Below are 20955 nucleotides of genomic sequence, written 5' to 3'. Positions count from 1 at the left end.
TATCACACTATCTCTCCTCATCTCCCTCTCTCTCTCTCTCTCTCTCTATTTCATGTCTCTCCAAAGGGAGCCTCTATTTGCACACACCAATTCCACTCTTTGCACACACTTAATGAATTTTATTTTTATTACAATTTTATCCCTAAATAAAATTACCATTATAGACATCTCACACAATTCAAATAAACACACATCCTCTCAATACACACACAGACGTTGCAATGCCTCTGCTTCCTCATTTTGCTAAATGATCCACACACACAGACTCCATACCAGAGCTCCAAAGTTACTCCATTCTTCATTAGTGTACACTCCTTGCACAAGCTCCACACTCCTTCCACAAGCTGTCTTCCTCATTCTTCCTTCCTCATTCTTCATTACTTATTTGTGATGGAGGATTTGTCTTCTGAAAATCAGCAAATAAGTATTCATGTGAAGCAGAGCGAAGGAAATGTGAGTTTAAATTTTTTTTTTTGCAGCGTCGTTCGGATAGCCAGTGCCGAATTTTGTTATTTTGTTCGGAAATGTACTACCGAAATAATTATGTATTTTCGGAAGTTGATGTCCGAATAAATTGATAAATTTCGGAAGTTGTTGTCCGAAAAATTTATATAAATTCGGAAGTTGTTGTCCGAAAAATGTTAACTTATACAACATTCTACTTCCGAAATTTGGAAAAACATTCGGACAACTACTTCCGAATGAAGTAAATTTTTTTTTTTCCATTTTATATTCCAAATTTGCAAACTGCATACCAAATTTACAGTTTCAAATTGCAAATTAATCTTTATAATGCCATTAAAAATTTGTAATGTTATACAAAACATGCAGGAATATGTGTCAACTCAAGGGAGTCAGGTTTGCGCGAATTTTGTGTTAGATTACACCACTCATTTCACAACTGAACAGGTTCAGTCTACGAAATTATAACGATTATGTTTTGAATTGCTCACCAAATGTAAATGTTTGATAATATTTATTTAACTTTGTAGGTATTCAAAAGTAAGGATGAATTGCTCAACTGGGTACGTGAAGTTGGAAAGAGAAATGGTTTGGTCATTGTAATCAAAACATCAGACTATGGTGGATGGAAAAAAAGACCCAGGATGTATCTTGCTTGTGAGAGGAGTGGCCAATATAGAGCAACAAAGAAGTTAAAACATGATGGCAACAATACATCAAGAATAACCGGTACGAAGAAGTGTGGTTGTCCTTTTGATATGAGGGCTCACAGGTTTACCACATATGATGAATGGACATTGACTGTAGTATGCGGATCGCATAATCATCCACCTACGGAGCACCTCGAGGGACATTCATATGCGGGGAGGCTATCCAAGGATGAGAAAGCATTGTTAATGGATATGTCAAAGAGCATGGTTCGGCCAAAAGAAATCCTAGTAACCTTGAAACAGCGAGATGCCCTCAATGTAAGCACACTTAAAACCATTTACAATGTACGCCATCGAAACAGGGTGGTACAGAGAGCTGGAAGATCACAGATGCAACACTTATTGGGTGAATTGGCCAAGTATAATTACATTGAGCGCCATCGGTCTGAAGAGTCCACGATGACTGTGATTGACTTGTTTTGGGCACATCCTACCAGTTTGGACTTATTTCGGTCTTTCCCACGTATATTAATTATGGATTGCACATATAAAACCAACAGATATCGGCTTCCTCTTCTTGAAATTGTGGGAGTGACATCAACTAAAATGACATTCTCTGTAGCTTTTGCATACTTACAGTATGAGAGGGTCGATAACTATGCGTGGGTGTTAGCCACATTACGTGATGTCATGGATGGGTTTGTTGTGCCAACAGTTATTGTTACTGACAGAGAGCTAGCCTTGATGAATGCCATACAGAAGATATTCCCAAGTGCCAGACATTTATTATGTCGTTGGCATATCAGTAAGAATGTGTTGACGAAATGCAAGAAAATGTTTGAGACACAGCAAAAATGGGAGAAGTTCAACCACGAGTGGAACTCTGTAGTGTATTCATCTTCTGAAATTCAATACGAGGAGCGTCTTAAATCATTACTTAAGGAATTCAGTAGTTATCCTGATGCAGTCAAATATGTCATGGATACTTGGTTGGTTCCTTACAAGGACAAATTTGTGGCGGTATGGACAGACACGTGTATGCATTGTGGCAATGTTACAACGAACCGGTAACATTACTTTTGTTGAATATGTTATTAATAACTGCCATGTACTTGATTTTAACTTGACTTACATTTAATTGAACAGGGCTGAGAGTGCATATGCAAAACTTAAAAGACAATTGGGTTCATGTCAAGTCTCATTTCAGGCATCATTTGAGAAAATACACAGTCTGCTTGAGTTGCAACACACTGATATCAAGGCTTCATTTGAGAAAAGTCTAACTGTTGTGCAACATCAATTTAAACCTTCTCAATTCAGGGAGCTACGGGGGAATGTGTCTATCTCTGCATTGGAGTATTTGCTTGTCGAGAGTAAGAGAGCCAATTCCATTGGTATTGATGTTGAAGCTTGTGGATGTGTCCTTCGCCACACTCATGGTTTACCTTGCGCCCATGAGATTGCTGACTACATCAGACAAGATCGTCCTATACCACTTGCTACCATACACTCACAGTGGAGGCAACTTCATATCTCCATATGCAAGAAAGAAGAGGAAACAGAGGTGACTTGTCATGCAGAAGTAGAGTTGTTTGTCAACAAGTTTAATGAAAGTGATAGAACCATGCGATTGGAGCTTTTGAAGAAGTTGAAAGAGATTGTATATCCGGAGAGCACTTTTCTTGTTGAGCCGGAGGTGAAGCCCAAAACACGTCCTCGGGATCATAAGAAGATCAATGTTTCTACCCGTCGTGACCCGTGTGCATTTGAGTTAGTGCAATCTGGACATGATTCCTTCTCACCTAGGGACACTCAAATCACTACATTAGCTTCTACTCTGCAAACCAAGAAGAAGCGACCTGTTAAGGGAAATGAGAAGGTGAACCCGAAAGGGAAGGCATACATTACTAGAACAGTGAAACCTGGTGCATATGTTGATGCTTTCCCTATTGGGTTAAAACCATATATTAAGTTTGTCAAGGATGTAGCTGCAGATGGGAATTGTGGTTTCAGGGCTATAGCTGCTTCAATTGGTCATACAGAAGATGATTGGGCTCAGGTTAGGCGTGACCTATTGGGTGAGCTGCACACACACAAAGAGGAATACATTACACTTTATGGGTCGTATGAAAGGTTTGAAGAATTGACAAGCATATTGTCATACTTTGAAGACAGTCCTGGATACTCACATTGGATGACTATGCCAGACATGGGCCATCTTGTTGCATCGTGCTACAATCTTGTGTTATACCACTTGTCTTTACAGCAATGTCTCACCTTTTTACCTCTTAGAACCGTGCCAGTACCTCAACTTGATAGACGTGAGATTGCCATTGGGTTTGTCAACGGAAATTATTTCGTGCAGGTATAACAGAAACTTATCAATTGCGTTTATGCATGTAGAAGAAGTTATGAGGTATGACCACTACGTCAATTGATATTTGGTACAGGTTTTGTTGCAGCCAGGCCATCCAATTCCTCCTATTGCCACTAATTGGAGAAAATACCGTCACCCTTGCGTTGTGGACTGGGATGATGCATATGTGCGTCGCATTCAACATTTCAAGGACATTATTCATGATAATGTAGCTACTCGAGAGACTTTTGATGTTGTTGATGTCGCATGACACATGTATGCATTGGACAATGTTACAATTATGGAAGAAATTAATGAATGTGTTTTTTATGTTGATGTGTTATATTTTGCAATGTGGATTGAATGTTATCGACCATGGTTACCATTCCATTGTAATAAGAAAATATCATTTACAAAATCAACGACCATTGTTACCATTTCATTCTAATAATAAAAGGTCATTACAATACCATTGTTGTCATTCCATTTTAATAAGAAAATATTAACCACTGTTACCATTACAACAATGTCATCTTACAAAAAACACCAAACAATATTCATCAACTAACAAATCCCAAATCCCAACCCCTCCTCTCTCTCTCTCTCTCTTGCAAAAACTCTTCAAAACCCTCACTCTCTCTCTCTCCATCATACCCCAAATCTCAAACCCAAACCCCAACCGGCATAACAATGAGTGAGAAGGAGATGGACAAACACTACAACAAATTAAAGTTTTAAAAATAAATTTTTAGAGACAAAAATAATTTATCTGTAAAAATTATACTTTTAAGAACAAAATTAAAAAATTTAAAAAATATATATATATTTAATCATACTATTACATTTTCTAGACAAATTTACTTGATTGTAAAAAGATCAATCACTTTTTTCTACAATTTTAATTAGTCCCTAATAAATCCAAATCATATGTTATTGTATTTTATATATTAATCGGGAGTATCAAAAACAAAAACAAAAAAAAGCATCAGTTTCGTACCCACTCTCTCCCTCTCTCCCTCTCTGTCAAATCCCTAATTTCTTCATATGTCAGGTTTCAAATCCCTAATTTCTTCTCATCACTCACTCTCTACGGATTCGATATATGAACTCAATGGTTCTTCTCTACGGATTCTGATCTGTGGTTCATCATTGTCTCACAGCATTTCTCTCCAGGGCTGGATCTCTCCATTGCCGCCTCATCTCTCCTCGATTCTTCGATTTCCCGGCGACTCTGCGGAGCGATTCCAATCAGGTACCACATATATATGTATATACATACATGTACGTATCCGTATCATCGATTTGATATCGTAATTTTAGCCCTCGGTTTCGTGCATGGTTTTGTATACATGTATAGCTTCATGTGTTTGTTCAATCAAAATTTACCAAATTGAAATATGCAGATCTAAGTAATGATTTTCCATACTTCATCTTCTGGTAGATAAGAATACCAGAAAGTAAGCGAGCAAAGAGGTTTATAATATTGTGGACTCAAAACTGCATCTAATTCTACCTAAAAACATTTTCATGTTTGATCCTTAGCAGTAGCGTGTGGGACTAGTCTCAAGTTAAATTAGTTCTGTATTGGTGTTGAATAGATTACTCCGAGCTCCTTGTGTTCAGTGATTTGTAATCAAATGTATTGGTTGAATGAATTGTGACATAATGAAGTGGAAAATAGAAACTACCTGATTTTGCTGGATGAAATCGTTTCATTCATTCTTGAAATCCTCTGAATTTGCTAGATGAAATCTTTTTGCACTCCTCTGTCCTTTAAATTTGCTGTATGATTTCATGTCATTGGTTTGGTTACCACAGATTTAAGCAAATTTTGAGGAAGGTTGAAACACAAATTTGTTACTAAGAAGAGTAGAGAATGAAAATATCAGGAACTATATTCATTGTGTGGATTGGGAAATCTCATGTGTTTCCCCTTGATACACAGCTCTACACACCTAGTAATCCGCTAAACTACATCTTTTAGGTGTAAGTCAGTTTCTGTCAACAGAGCAAGGGTATATATATATAGGACTTGAGAGCATCATTAATGTGGGATCAAATGTACTAGAGACTTGTTTAATATTTCTTTTGTAAGCAACCTAAGTTTGATTCATAGTGTTTAGTCACATCTCTACCCACATCTAATTGATTTACTTTAGTGTTTGTTAAAGCTTTACAAAAACTGTATTTGTTGACCAAATAATTTTGATTATAGAAAACAACAAAATTTTTTCAATGAAGGAACATGAGTTAAACATTTTAATGAATATCAAAACATTTGGACCTGCAATGCAATGCATATGCATGTGCAAGGTATAAATAAAGGAATCAGGTGATCAGATCAACTACCACAGGCCTCAAGTGTGGTGGATTCCTTTGGAGTTGGCCCCTATACTAGCAGGCCTGGACTATACCCAATAAATGAATATCGTTACAAAAATAGTTGGCCCGGACTATACCCAACCCAACTGTCAAAGGCAATGGATGCTCAAACTTAAAATGGAACACAAAATTAGAACACTATTACAGGGCTACACTGTTACAATCCCCACACACACACACACACACACACACACACACACACATATATATATATATATCTACAATTCCATAAACATCTTCTTGCAATTTAACTACCAAATAACTAATTAAGTTTGTCTAATGAAGATTATCTATAATGTTTTTTCAATGGATAACGTAGCTAATCTATTTAATTGAGGTCGACCAAAAATAATTTTAAGTTTTAAACTTAGTATAAATGTTGAATTTATTTAAAGGTAATCATGCTCATCAACTTGTGACTGTAAGTACCTTATGCACATGTTGGATTTTCAACAATTAACCACATTTATCATCAAGAAAAAAGTGTGCGGACACACACCCACAAGCCAAGAATATCTTACAATTGATGATTGCACATATTTTACCAGGTCACTTAATATATTGCAAATCAATTGTATAATGATGTTAGAGGGAATAAATATCCTAAAATGGTATAGTTCCATAGTTGATTTGGTATGAAAGTTCCATTTGCCCCCCCAAAAATTTAAAATTATTTACGAGTAGTGTTTTTTAGTGAAATTTTGAGGGCCCAAATGATTGTTTTGTTAACTTTTGTTGTGGGATAGTGGGGTAGTTTATTAATAACAAAAGATCTGAGTGTTCATCTACTTGCATCTTAGAGCTGGAAATGAAATCCTGGATTTTTTTATTTTTTTTTATTTTTTTGTAAGGGCCTGATTGGTAACAAGATGATTTTTAGAGAGAGTTACTGGTATTGAGATCTTGGAGATTGGAATCCAAATCAGAAAATTTGCATATGTTGTTAAAATTCATAATAAGTTTGAAAAAAAATATTAATGAAATATAACTCTAGGGATTTTTTATTTTTATTTATTTATAATTGAATTTAAATAAAAAAATTAATGTATATTACTACAGTTTAAATCAAAATATAAGGACCCATTTGTGAATTAAAAAAAATAAAAAAAGAGCTTAAAAAAACAAAAATTAATATTCGTCCCCATTTGTCGATCTTATTTTTACGGAGATTTTAATAAGGGCCTTATAGACCATAAGAATTTACAGAGGTAGAGGCATAATAGCACAAAATCAACAAGGTTATAATGAAAAAGGATTGAATTGCTTTGGCCAAGCACAAGACTTGAGTTGAATTTAATTTGTATTGGTTATATTTTAGCTTGAGTTGGATTTAATTTGTATTGGTTTGTATTAAACAATGTTTTATTTTGTTGGTGTTATGTTTAAATGTTAATGACTTATTTATTTTAATTATTTATTATTGATTGACATCCAGTTGTAGTATCATATTTCCTATTTTTAGTATATCCTATTTTTTAAGCATGTTATGTTCTTTATCCCCTCCTAGTTCAGTACATTTATTACTTCTTTTTTTTTTTTCTTCTTCTCTTTCTTCTTTAGTTCTTTTGCACCATGGATAGGAGTTGGATGCAACTTCATAATAGAAGGTCACCTCGATACATTGATGGGATGAGAGAATTTATCATGTTTGCTCATGATTATATGAAACCAGATAAGAGGTACATTATGCTGGAAACAAAGAACTGAGGTACTTTCCTTTAGATTATTCTATTGTTTGTCTATCTTTGTTGTTTGAGATGTTTGGATAGGATTTTCAACTAAGGTCATTTTTGCATGAAACAACAGATCAACTTGATTTCATGTAAAACTTGCTCTTCTATATCCGATTGTTCTATTTTTGTTGTTTGAGATGTTTTCATAGGATTTTCAATCCTTCTATATCTAGTTCTTATTTACTTCAGCCACAGTTACAATGTCTTTATACTTATGCTGTGTTTGGATCTTGGATTTGTCTTCACTTTAACCCTTGACTATTTGGACTGTACGAAAGTTTATTGGGGGCAGAGTTGAGGAATATTAAAGGACAAGTGTTAACATCTGGCAGTAGTAGCAAGCAGCCTGTTCGGAAGCAATTCTTAGACTCTGCAAGCTTTAGTGATTCTGAAAGTACTGAGGCATCCACGAGCATATCTATGGATGAGCTTTGTGCTGTTGATTCTGCTTCCGTGCCTTCCACTTCAAGGGCAACAGAGGTAAGACTTAGATGTAAAATCTGTGTGAGCTTCTACATATGCTTTGTTTGGATCTTCGATATGCGGAGAGAGAAAATGAGAGAAGAAAACAAAGTAAAAGTTGTCTTCCCGTAGTGTTCAACATGGTACGTGGTTTGGACTCCAATCAAATAACCATAATTACTGCGTTATTTTTACATTATTGAGGTATTTAATCCCTTCATGTTCCTCTGCAATTGGTTTTTGGTTTGAGCCAAGTTTGATAAATGAAGCTCTTCAATTCTTTGGTCTCTTATTTTAACATCAAATTGTTAAGAGTTTCTGGTGTTTGCGTTCTATCTGCTTTAAGGTACTAAAGTTTGTTGAAAAGTACTATAATTATGTGTTACTGTATTTAGATTAATGTTTATCAATGTTGACAAGGCAACACCTACCTTAGGTTCAATTGTTCGTCCTTACTCTGGATGCAGCTAGCGCTGAAAATTCTAGCGATAAGTTTCTGGCCTTGACCTCATTATCACGTATAAAAGGACAACTTTGCTATCTGAAGGTACCAATTCAAAGCCCAACTGATGTTATCCAGTCTGCGTGGTTTAATTTTTCTATAGTATCATACATGTTCAATTATCAGTTGCTTAAAATCACTAAAAATGTGTTGGGGGAGCCAGCTTAGAGCTAAATGATAACTGAATGGAAATTCTAGTACACATGGCATCAAAGCCACCAAATTTTGATATGGAAAACAAAAGTTGTCCACGTGGTCTATGCTTCTCGTGTTTGTTGTTATTGAATGCCCCCAATATGATTCGTGGCTTATTTGTTTTTGTTGTTAATTCATTTTCTGCAAATTAGTAATTCTTAGGTCCTAAGTTCTATGATTAGCAGCTTGGATTTTTTCTAACTAGACAAGCCTGGCTTATTTAATAGGTTTGACGATGCGTAACTGTTCTTTAGGTTCTGATTAATTGTAGTTGCCTGCTTCAGAGCCATAATGAGATAATATTTTGCAAGTGTGTATGCGACCTCTTGGGTATTTAGAAGGTTCTTGTTCTTATTTTTCTATTTTTGGTCATTCATTATCTAGGTTGATATCAAGGGGGTGGTATTACTTAGCGTAAGCTTGTCAAGGGAAGTGGTTCCTGGCTTTGCTAGAATGCTCTTGCATACATCACTTGGGAAGAAATACTTAGTTCGTCCTTTGCAGCGGACAGAAATTACTCAAAGTGGTTAATCGGCGTGCATGGTATGATGCTACCAAGCTAACAATAGAAGTTTTAAGCCTCTACAAGGTATGTCCACTTATCATGAAAATTGTGCACCAATTTTGCTTAATTCAACATGTCTTGACACGAATTTGTTAAACCACTTAGCCTATCTGGAGATACAATTTGCTTTATATATTCATGATGGAGTGTACGTAAAGGTTATTGAATTTCTGCATATGAGATCATTTTCACTGAGATCCGAAAATTGTGGCCACTTAGTGAAGATACAAATTATGTTAGGTGCTCCTTTCGAATACGGGTGGAGCTAGGATTTTTCCCAGACCTGTTGAACTCATGTTAAAATTGTGGATTTAATAAACACCATTTTTAGATACTAAAAACAAATAAACATAATACAATGAACTAATCAAATATATGTCTTTAATTTTACACAGTGTAGGCTACACAGTATTTATTTTATTTTATTTTATTTTATTTTTGTGTGCGACTAGGTAGTGGAACTCTTTGAAGAAAAGTGTTGCGGTGTTCTCTGTTTGTAATTGTAAAATTCATCATATTGGTGATCTAAACAAAAATATGATGTTTCTATGAAAAAAGGCAATATAAGTATCTTTTGGTTGAATTTGGATGGATCAATTATTTTCTTAAACCCAAATTTTACTATAACTAAGTTGTTGGTTATAGTAAAATTTCTGTTGAACTTGCAATTTTTGTGGGTAAAGTGACATTTTGTTTTTATATGCTTTATGTTATGCTAGAGGTATTTAATGTTAAGACATTTGAAGGTGTGTGATTAGTCGGACATTGTTTTTTGTAAGACAAGAACAGTTTCTACAAAGATAGTAAGTTTATTCATATGCTTAAATTAATTTGTGTTTTTATTTTTCAGGTTAGAAATTTCTTGGAGAGATGCAAAATATGGTCAAAGAATTCAAGAACTTAGTTTTTCAAGTTTTTTCATTTTTTAATATATGTAAGCATAATTTAAAACTTTTTATTTAATTCCTTTGTATATACTTTTGAACATATTGAACTTTCATTTATGAAATATATAACGTTATTCCATTTAATATATAGTTGTGATTCAAAATATAGTATATAGTGTGTATTGCATTTTTCAAATATGCGTACAAAAAGAATATTGATTACTCTTCAAATATGTCGAACTCTTTTTTTATCACACGTATTAACTGTGATGAAAAATGCATATAACGCGTGATCTCATTTGATTATTAATCACAGGTTTTATTAGATATTAATCACACTTAAAATCTGTGATCTAAATGTTGATTATCACAGGTTTTATTAGTTATTAATCACACTTAAAAGGTGTGATCTAAATGCTATGAATCACATTTTAAAGGCGTGATCTAAATGTTATTAATCACATTTAAATGGTGTGATTTAAATGTTATTAAGCACACTTAAAATGTGTGATTAAAAATGACCTTTTTTAATCACACTCCCAAATATCACACTTTAATAAAATTTAAAAGGTGTGATTAAATAACATACATCACACAAAAAAAAGTGTGATATTTATTTGATTTTATAGTAGTGACCAATCATACGAGAAGGTATTGTTTGTATTAGATGACAAATCACATACGAGGATTTCCATTTGAGATTTTCATGCGTACTGTAATGAAAATCAGATAGCAACAGGTCATATTAATCTATTATGTGAGGTTATGTAGTCCCTATCTTGAAGTGAAAATGCAATACAATGCAAATATATATCTTTACGAGATATGAAAAAAATTGGATGTGTATAGATACGACCAAAGCACATGTTTGTGTAATAATAGTGCAATATGATGCATCTATCATGCGATGTGCAAATGAACTTGAGCTAATAGATACCTCTATGCGGTATGATGGATTTGATTGATTGGATACGATCAAAGTCTTTTTTTTTTTTTTTAAAAGTAATGAGAATGTCACATGTTTTTGCAATACGGTTCCAATTATGCCGAATTATATAACATACCAATACAATGGAATATTATACTATATGCTAGTCCATGATATAAAATTTATCACTATAAGCTTTTTATGTTCTCTTTTAGTAAAAATTCTACCTCATGACTAATGGAACGATTTTGAGAAGATTAGCATTTCTTAGCTCATGGAAATAACGGTGCATGCTCGTTGTGACTGGTTTCTGACGGCTTTTTTGAAGGCATGGAAAACATTGGTTTTTCAAGTTGATCAAAGGTAACTTGCGTCTCTTTCGGCGGTGGCTCAGAAGTCGAAGTCTTTGTTGATGCTAAAGATGTGTCTCAGATATAAGGAATAATAATAGTGCCCCTGCGAAGATTGTCTGCTTCATGAGTCACTATGGTCCCAAATTTAGTGACGAAATACTGAACATGTGTGACGAAATTATTTGCTGGAATTAGCAAATTTTAGCATCAATTTTTTTTCGTTGCCAATAATAAATAAATTTTAAAAATTGTGTGGGGGGATATTTGCAATTTATATATATATTTTTTCAATAAGCAATCCCTGTGCATTTTAATAATCTATTCAATAAAATATCTAATACAAATCAATATAAAATTAAACTGTTCATTTTCATAAAACAACACAAGCAAAATACATGTCTCATAGTATCAAAAAATTAATATATAACATCTAAACTATAACATCTATTCTAGTAAAATAAAAAACTATAACAACACAATCAAAATAACTTGTGCATATTTTAATAACCTGTTCAATATAATATCCATTACAGATCATTATAAAAACCTTTTCATTTGTATAAAGCAACAACATAGTGAAAATATATGTTTAATAATATTAACAAAAAGATAAGATCCATCATAATATAATTATAACCCATGACAACATAGTCAAAATGCGTGTTCTCAACAAAAAGTACAACTACACTGTGATGGATACGTGTTTGGTAATATCAATAAAAGCTCTTGCTATGCAGATTATCAAATTCGTTCATCTCCAATTTGCCATTTAAAAAAGAAAAAAAAAAGTTAAGTTAACCATTGACTAAATATGTTAACGTGCAACCTAGAAGAGAAAAAATAAAAATTTTGAAGTAAATTTCAAATCAAAATCTATCGTGCTTGTTCCGTAAATTTTTACAACTTATATTAGTTTTGCCCAAGGTGTTCATGATGTTTCCTAGGCCTTTTAACGACTATTTCAAAATTTTACTCCCTAACGTCCTATTTTCAAGCCTAAATGTTTTCCAATCAAGAGTCATATGATTGTTCTGTAAGTTTTCACAACTTATGTTGATCCCTCTCAAGGTGTTCTTGATATTTTTTAGACCTTTTCGTGCTTATTCACTACAAGAATTTACACATTCGGTGACTAAAAAAAATTTAGTTGCCAAAGATACACACCTTAGCTACCAAAAGAAATTTAGTCGCCAAAGATACAAACTTTAGCTACTAGAAGAAATTTTGGTCAGGAAAAGTTCTATTTTTAGCCACTAAGAATAAGTTAGTAGCTAAAGATGTTACTTTTGGCGACTAATTTAAGTTTAGTCGTTGAAAATAGGATTTTGGGCTACAAGAAAAAAAATTGGTCCCTAAGTGTACAATCTTTAGCTACTAAGAATAATTTAATAGCTAAAGATGTTACTTTTGGCGACTAATTTAAGTTTAGTCATTCAAAATAGGATTTTGGGCTACAACAAAAAATTTTGGTCCCTAAATATACAATCTTTAGCTAATAATTTAGTCGTTATTTATCTTACTTCTAACGACTAAACTATTTGGTCAGCAATTGTAATTAATTTTTGGTGGGAGGATTTCCAATTTTTGAGGGATTCCTAAAACAATTAGTGACTAAATTATCCAGTTCGTCGGGAAAAACTAGTTTATTTCTTTTTGGCGACTAATAGACACTGATCGGGAAAAAAAGTAAACCTAAGAAATTAAGTCCAAAATCGATCTGTCTCACTCTCATTCACGCCTCTGTGTGACTGTCTCTCTCACTCTTACCTCACGCCTTTGTGACTCTCTCTCTCTCTCTCACTCTCACTCTCATTCTCGCATCTGCCCTCCTCTCTGTCGATTTGTCTCTGTGTCTTCCTCTCTCTATTTTCCTCCATTCCGAACTGTGAGGCGCCACATGTTGAAGAAGTGGAACAAGTATTGTTCCTTCCATCTCCATCGACCTCTTCATCACAGAGATCTTGTGTATTATCCATCTAATTCACTGCAAAATCACACTACACCCAACTCATACAATGAAACCACTAGTTTTCGAAGCATTGTCATTTGGTGATGATGAACAGACCTTGCTGAATCGATTGGAGTTTAATAATCGACCCAGCCCCAGGCCTCTTTTCCATACTCCATCTATGATATGTTGGTCATGACCCATTAACAAACATAGCATTGATTCCCATTGAGTTCCGTTCATTGAATCACCCACAAAAACTACTCTCTTCCCTCTGATCAATTCCAGCATTTTTGTTGCATTGAACCTAAGGAAAATAACAATATATATATATATATATATATATTAGTAAGTTCTTTTCCTAAATCTGCTCCATTATTGATCTCAAAAAAATATACTTCTGAATCAAACGTTAAAGCATAACCCATCTGGATTCTCAAGGCCACAAATTCCAAAACCCACTTGTTAAATTGTTATTTTTCTTGCGAAATCAATCGGACCACATAAAACCCATTTTCTAGAATTTCCCAAATTCGTTTTTTTGTTGTTTTTTGGGGTTTCAATCGTAGCCCCAAAAACCACAATAATTATCTTTGGAATTTGAGGTATGTGTTGGATAAGTTGAAAATGCTGTGACCCTTAGCGAGAAAAGAGAGATGTGGTTCCAGAAACTTGTTTTCTGATCTGGGTTTCTCTTAGAAAAATGTTCAAGCTTTCTTTGATGGCTTCTCATGGGTGCCCTCCAACTCCAGGGCTTGTGTTCCACCCTGAATTGGTTTCGGGCAGGGTCTCTAAGGTAGATAATTGGTCGATTCATATGTTTGTGATTTGATTTTATTGAATTTGTATATCTGGGTATTTGGTATTTTGTTGGAATTTACTTTTATTTTATTGAGGTTGATGATGAGTTATTGTGTTGTGACGATTAGGGTTGTTGATTTATGGCAGTCCTGTGATTTACTTTCATATTGAACAAGTCATTTGAGTTTGATGACATATACGTTGCTCACATATATTATATGTATCTATATCAAATCTTCTTTGGTATTTTGTTTATGATTCTCCTGGATTAATTGAATAAGGTTGGTATGGGATTGAATTAATTATGAAGCACAAATACTTCTAGAAGCGAGTCGTATCCATACAGATATTCGGATAATTGTGGATGTGCATATGATATTTCTAAACTATCTGATATTTGAATTTAATTTTGACAAGTATCCCATACTTTTTGGGTATTTTAAATCATGTACCATAGTAGTTTTTCAATATTATAAGGAGAAAAAAGTGAGATTAAAGAGTAGTTTACTTTATTCAGAATTTATAGAATAAACATATCCTTAGTTGTAATATATATATATATATATATATGTCTTATATCCATATCTATACTGACAAATAAGAAGTTTTAATGATAGTAAAATTGGATTTTAATAACTAAACAAGCAAGTTGCATACAACACTTTCACATATAACACTTTTTGTTGAGTTAATTTGTTCACTAGATAATCCCCACATTAAAGTTGGATTGAAATCATTGTTTCAATGGGTCTGTGTTCCTAATCTTGTATTTGGATGTCGTCCAAACCTCTTGTTAGTTTGATGTCTTTTTGCTTTAAGCAGATTCATTCCTGATGTATTTGTTGTGCAAAATTTTATTGACTGAAATAAGCCCATTATTGGTTGGATTCTTTATATCTGCAAGGCTATAGTTTTGCACCACTATTCTTGTTTCCATATCTATTCACGTGCGTTTAGTAATTTGACAACCATGTTTTGTTGCTTTGAACTCTATTCATTTTCTCTATATATCATAGTGCCAATTTCATTATGAGATTACAACTATTAGATATTTAATTAGTTCCATTTACATGTTTAAGATTATCTTAGTGCAACCAACCTGGTCCTAATATCAGTGATAATTTCTTGAATGTTTGATTATGTTTCTTTAATTGATTAATGAATTCTTTATTATCTGAGGTTGTTGCAGGATTGTCCACCTTTTTGTCATATTCCTGGATCGAGACATGATATGATAAGTTTAGATACCCTTAATATGAGGCCATATCAGAGTGAGGAGCCATGGAAACCCATAAGTGGATTTTCAGAGACTACCCAACTTGTCAAGGTTGACTAAGCCATTACAAGGACTGTACTTATCGATGCAAGGTTCATAATTGGCTACTTTTCTTTACTATTTGAATGTCATTTTACTGTTAATATTGCTATGAATTTTCATAAATATGGGGAGGTTTGAAAACTATGTGAGATCAAGTGATACAATTGTCTACTCTGTAGGCCAATGCGTTGGTGATGAGCCCACTTTGTAACATATATAAGGTCATTTCACCAATTCAACTAATGTTGTGAATGAATTTCTTGTTCTTATTTGTGGAAGTCACTTGTTCATGGTTAATAAATCAGTATGTCTTAATTAGATGGGGAGTTTGTGTTGATAGGCTACTTGAATTATTGATCCGAAGATTTAATTAGTTACAAAGTTACAAGTTATTGCTATTATGTAGTAAATCAATTCACTTCCAAATGTGACATTCATGAGAAGACAGTAGTGAATGTGTTAATGTCAAGTAGGAACCTGGCACTGGTAAAAAAAGGGAGTTGCCTGATTGGGTTATAGAAATAAATATGAGGAATACACTTGAGATTGGTTTGATCTATAAAATATGGACTATTGATTTGTGTGTCAAAGATGTAAAAGCATCAGAATTTAGTAACATGATTCATATTTCATGTTGACAATTCCTCTTTATGTGTTGCTTACTCTTTTTTTTAACATTTTTGTATTGTTGTATTATGCTCTGAAATCCTATATTCCTTAATTACTTTGGTTGCAGACACCCACCCAAACTCTGTACTGTTCAGCTTTGGGATTGCTGAACAATGCTCAAGAAATGAGAAAATTATGCAGTTCTTCATGTCTGGGTCAAATGAAGTAAAAGGATGTGAACTGGATATGTCTATGCTATCTAGCTTAATGGGGCCTCAAGCATTGACAAGAAATAATCTATATGGCGCTGGGGTTCAGTCTTCCCTTAGTTACCATCCAAGTAATGAATTTTATGCCCCACTGCCTCTCTTGGAGCTTGTTGGGGATTTGGCCCGTAGATCAAAGATTGAACTTAACTCAGATGGACGAATCTGATTCACAGGTGATAGCACCGAGTTGAAGGATATACTTACAGTTATGGCTGAGCATTACTTGTCAAAGAACTCAACCTAAGCATAACCCATTGGACGTGGTACAAATTAGTTTTAGGGGCGGTATAAATTAAATTTTTGGTGTGGTACAAATTTCCTTTTAGATAATAAATTTGATTAACCCTCTATTATGCATGGGATTATGTTGGATTGTACTTGGTTCGTATGGAATTTGTATTACATTTAAAATTGGACGTTTAATATGAATTTTTTGGATGGATGGAAGTGAAATGTGTGCACGTTGTCGAATGGTTGATAATATATTCAGTATTGATGGATTATATTGTTTATACAAGGTGTAGGTTGCACTAATAATGGATAAAGGTGGTTCACAAATTAAAAAAAAAAAAAAATTAACATAGCATTTGACGACTAAATATGTTGGTAGCTAAAAATCAGGGAAGAAGCTATTGCCGACTAAATATTTTTCTTACGAAAAACACGGCATCCTTTGGCGACTAAAATGTTTGGTGGTAAAAACTAATGAAATGAAAATTAAGAGGCTTTTGGCGACTAAAGTTTGTAGTCGGTAAAAGTAACAATGACTAAACTATTTGGTCGCTAAATGTATGTATTATATTACCCGACTAAAATGTGTAGTCACAAAATGAATTATTATTTGCCACAAAAAATCTATTAGCGACTAAAAATTTAGTCTCTAATAGTTGAATTCAATTTATGTGAGAACTTTTGGTGACTAATATTTTAGTCGTCAAAATATAACCTTTGCTGACTAACCAAAGTTTAGTATTCAAACATTCACTTTCGGTGACGAATGTTTTAGTCGCCAAAACATAACCTTTGTTGACTAACCATAGTTTAACAGCCAAGCGTTCACTTTCGGCGATTAAAAATAATTTAGTCACCAATACTATCGCCGACAGGGTATAAGCGATGACCTTGGTGACAAAAAAAAAAAAAAAAAAATTAGTTGCTAATGAGTTTCGACGACCAAAAATTAGGCTTTTGGTAACCAATATTTTAGTCGCCAAAAGTAGCATTTCCTATAGTGATTTAACAATTTTGCCCCTCAATGGCTTATTTTAATGCCTAAGTGTTGGAAATTTACAAATTTCAAAGTAGTTTTTAAATTGGGAGTTTCGGGCTTGTTCTATAAGTTTTCACAATTTACATTGGTTCCTCTCGAGGTGTTCATGATGTTTCTCGGGCCTTCTTGTTCATACTTTACTATTTTGTCCCTCAATGGCCTATTTTGAAACTTAAGTGTTCAGAAAATACATAATTCAAAGTAATTTTCAAACTAGTAGTCAGTGCTTGTTCCAATAGGGAGCCACATGCTTGTTTCCCAACCTTATTAACAACTTGTTCCAATGAAAGATCCATTTATAGAAAAATACTTATCTCATCTCAGAGCAGAAAAATAAATAGAAGTCACTGTTACGATTCGGAATTTTTCCCTCCGCTCGAGCGGACTTGAGAGGTTCCCAGCATTTTTGCAGACGGTCTGGAATTCTGAGAGTTGTGAATTCCTGCTTGACTGTAGGAGTGGTCGCTCGAGCGGACAACTTTGTTGGTCTGCGTGCTCGAGCGTGGAAAGCGACGCTTGAGCGTGGAAAGTGAGATTGTCCTTGACATTTTTATTAGTGTATTTGGAGCCTCCTTATTTTATTTTGGGGTATTGATCGAAGTGGTAGCATAATGGTAAAGTAAGAGTGAACCAAGAATTTAATTCGGATGATTTTTCTTACTAGCAGCTGTCACTCTTTTGCCCTTTTCTTTGTCCACACTTTGAATTTGGATGTGAGGCTAGAACCATTGGAAAGATTATTTCCGGGGCTTTGATTTGGACACAAGAACGACCTAAAACGGAGTCCGAATGAGAGAGTTATACCTGTTTGAAGTTTTGGAATCTGTGCTGAAAGCAGGTACGCTCGAGCGGGAAAATCGACGCTCGAGCGGACCACGCGAATTTAGCAAGTTTAAAGGGACTTTTCTAGATCATTCTTCACACTATTCATCTCCTCTCTTCATCCCTCTCACCTAGGTCTGAAAACCCTAGGTCTTTGACCTCAAATGCCTTCCATTTCCCTTTGGGTTGATCAAGATCTTCCACCAAAAAGTGAAGAAGGCTTGAAGAACTCACTTTTCAACTGATTGGATTTTGGATTGGCGAAGGATTCTTCTTGGTGCTTCGTTCTTTTGCTTGATTCTTGAGGTAGGGGTCCTAGTTCCCTTTCAATACTTGCATTAATGGATGGATTTGTGGTATTTTGACTATATAAATACAAAATCTATAGTTTTGAGCATATAGTGTCCAATATGAGATTTGGGGGTTTAGGGTTTGAAATGTTGGGGGTGCAATTGTTGGGTTAAAATGATGGATTATGAACCTTAGGTGTGTAATCAATGGAAAAATTGGAATAAAAAGCAATGGTTTGGGAAGTTTGGATTTTTCTTGAAATCCTTGATTTTCTTGAAAACCCTAGGTTGATTCATGATGATAATCAAAGATTTTGTCCAAATTGAAAGTAGAATCATGAAATTGAGAGGTTGAATTATACATACATAAGTTTAATTGAATTTTGAAAATGTTTGAAAATTATGTTAAAAATTAGCGATTGAACCTTGTTATGGGCATTGTAAATCATGCTATAATGTGAAAGGAAGATTGGGGAAATGATTTATTAATGATATGGACGACATGGGCTTTGAGGTGAAATGATGAAATAAAGGTTTAAGAGTTCACCTTGAATTATATTGAATAGTGTTAATTATGTTGAATAGTGTTGTTGAATTAACTTGAGTTGACTAATATTGAGTTGAATTGTGTTGAGATATGTGTTGAGAAGTGTGTTGAGTTAAGGATGTTATTTGCGACTTGTGATGAATTTGAAAAATTGCAAATTGGTGTGTAATTTGGTATAAAGAGAATTAAACAAGTTAAGAACGGAATAAATTATATTGTGACCTGATTTCTATGTGTATTATGAATTGTGTAGGGTCAGCTACAAGGGCGGACCAATCATCTGAATACTGTGAGTAATAACACTGTAAAGTTATGTTTAACTTTAATTATTTTCTGATGATAAGTTTCTGAAATGCTATGTTTTGTATGAATGAATGATTGCCCAATTTTCTTTGAAATGTAATTGCGGTATCCTTAGCGGAGGCCCTCACCCAAGGGACATAATACTGTGGCTTATGGTCATGAGGCCCTAGCCCGGGGGTTAATACCGTGGCCCAGGCCCTCGCCCGGGAAAAATAATACCGTGGCCAATATATGAGATATGTTACCCGGTACCGGAGGTTCCATTATGGAACTTGATATGCTTGACCAACATGATATGTTACGCTAAACGAAGTACCACACATGATTTGAGTATGAATATGAATATGACTCTATTTCTGATATGAATATGAATATGAACATGTATTTGAATCTATTTCTGATTTGAAACCTGAATATGCATAAGACTTTGTTTTCGATAAGAATATGTTTCTGATATAAGCTCTGATTTCTGATCCTGTGATGGACATCATTCATTAAAAACCCTTTACTTTGTTATTATTCACTAGGCTCCAGCTCACTTATTATTTTATGTATGTAGGCGATCAGGCATGTGACTAGTCCTAGAGCTGCTGCCTGGATTCTTCATTCTGTCAGCCAACCTATGTGCCTCCCGTGGAGATTCCGGACTTGCCTAGCGTTTATGGCTAAGTGTATAAAGTTTAAGCTTTGTCTTCTTGTTTGGTTAAATGAGTTTCGTTTATTTTGTAAATAGGGCTAAGTCCTTTTTTGTCTTGTCTGTATGTATATGACATCGCAAGGATGACGTGTAGATATGTATATAAAAGTTTAAAATTTTTCTGTCTCATATAAGTCTGCACAGCTCAATGGATGTTGTATATTTGTTATTGCTTCCACTAGCCCCTACTATTATATTAATCTGTCTTAGAGGCCTTCGGTAATATCAGGATTACTAGCCGGTTACGATGATGAACCCATAGGGGTGGGTTCTGGTCGTGATGGTCACCAATTCATAGAAACCCATTGCATTAAAAAAGACTTATCTTATCTCATAGTAACCTATTTCATAAAGCAAACAATTTTTCCAACCCATTTCATATTCATATAAATGAAATTAAAACCATAAAGAAACACAAACAATTATGCCCAACTTCTGTGCTCTCCTCTTTCAGTTATCCATAAAGAAACTCAAGGAAAAAAATTCAATCAACACTACATAAACAAACCTACTTAAATGGTAGCTAAAATGATGTATGATAAATAATAGGGAACTAATAATTAGACCAAGCAACCATATGACAAAACAAATGTTCTGCAATAAGAA

The 20955-nt window shown here is 34.1% G+C and overlaps 2 protein-coding genes and 1 pseudogene across 5 annotated transcripts; all 3 read left to right on the top strand.

The window, feature by feature from the left end:
* Nucleotides 1-1106: 1106 nt before the first annotated feature.
* LOC114268526 (PKS-NRPS hybrid synthetase cheA-like) lies at nt 1107-3739 on the top strand. The gene is made up of 3 exons (XM_082889638.1): nt 1107-2179; nt 2259-3477; nt 3563-3739. The coding sequence occupies exons 1-3, from the start codon at nt 1107-1109 to the stop codon at nt 3737-3739; spliced, it is 2469 nt and encodes an 822-aa protein (XP_082745764.1).
* Nucleotides 3740-4427: 688 nt separating this feature from the next.
* LOC145798891 (uncharacterized) lies at nt 4428-15614 on the top strand. Of its 3 annotated transcripts, XR_014340719.1 has the most exons (7): nt 4428-4519; nt 4629-4720; nt 7411-7558; nt 7862-8391; nt 8513-8592; nt 9127-9331; nt 10158-10338. XR_014340719.1 is itself a non-coding variant. In XM_082888194.1 (6 exons), exons 3-5 carry the CDS (start codon nt 8004-8006, stop codon nt 9271-9273), a joined length of 318 nt encoding a protein of 105 aa, XP_082744320.1. In that variant the 5' UTR covers nt 4428-4519; nt 4629-4720; nt 7411-8003; the 3' UTR covers nt 9274-9331; nt 15404-15614. The 3 variants fall into 3 exon arrangements, 2 of the variants coding, with proteins under 2 accessions (XP_082744320.1, XP_082744319.1); XM_082888194.1 differs by lacking the exon at nt 10158-10338 and adding an exon at nt 15404-15614 and having other exon boundaries at nt 7411-8063; nt 8482-8592; XM_082888193.1 differs by having other exon boundaries at nt 7411-8063; nt 8482-8592.
* Nucleotides 13992-16867, top strand: LOC114268525 (uncharacterized; annotated as a pseudogene). Its single transcript, XR_014341358.1, has 3 exons — nt 13992-14219; nt 15414-15627; nt 16279-16867. The product of XR_014341358.1 is annotated as an uncharacterized LOC114268525 (transcript).
* Nucleotides 16868-20955: the final 4088 nt, after the last annotated feature.

Source organism: Camellia sinensis, chromosome 9, assembly GCF_055761805.1.
Source record: "Camellia sinensis isolate YWXY chromosome 9, ASM5576180v1, whole genome shotgun sequence".
Taxonomy (NCBI): Eukaryota; Viridiplantae; Streptophyta; class Magnoliopsida; order Ericales; family Theaceae; genus Camellia; species Camellia sinensis.
This window is presented reverse-complemented; position numbering and strand designations above follow the sequence as displayed.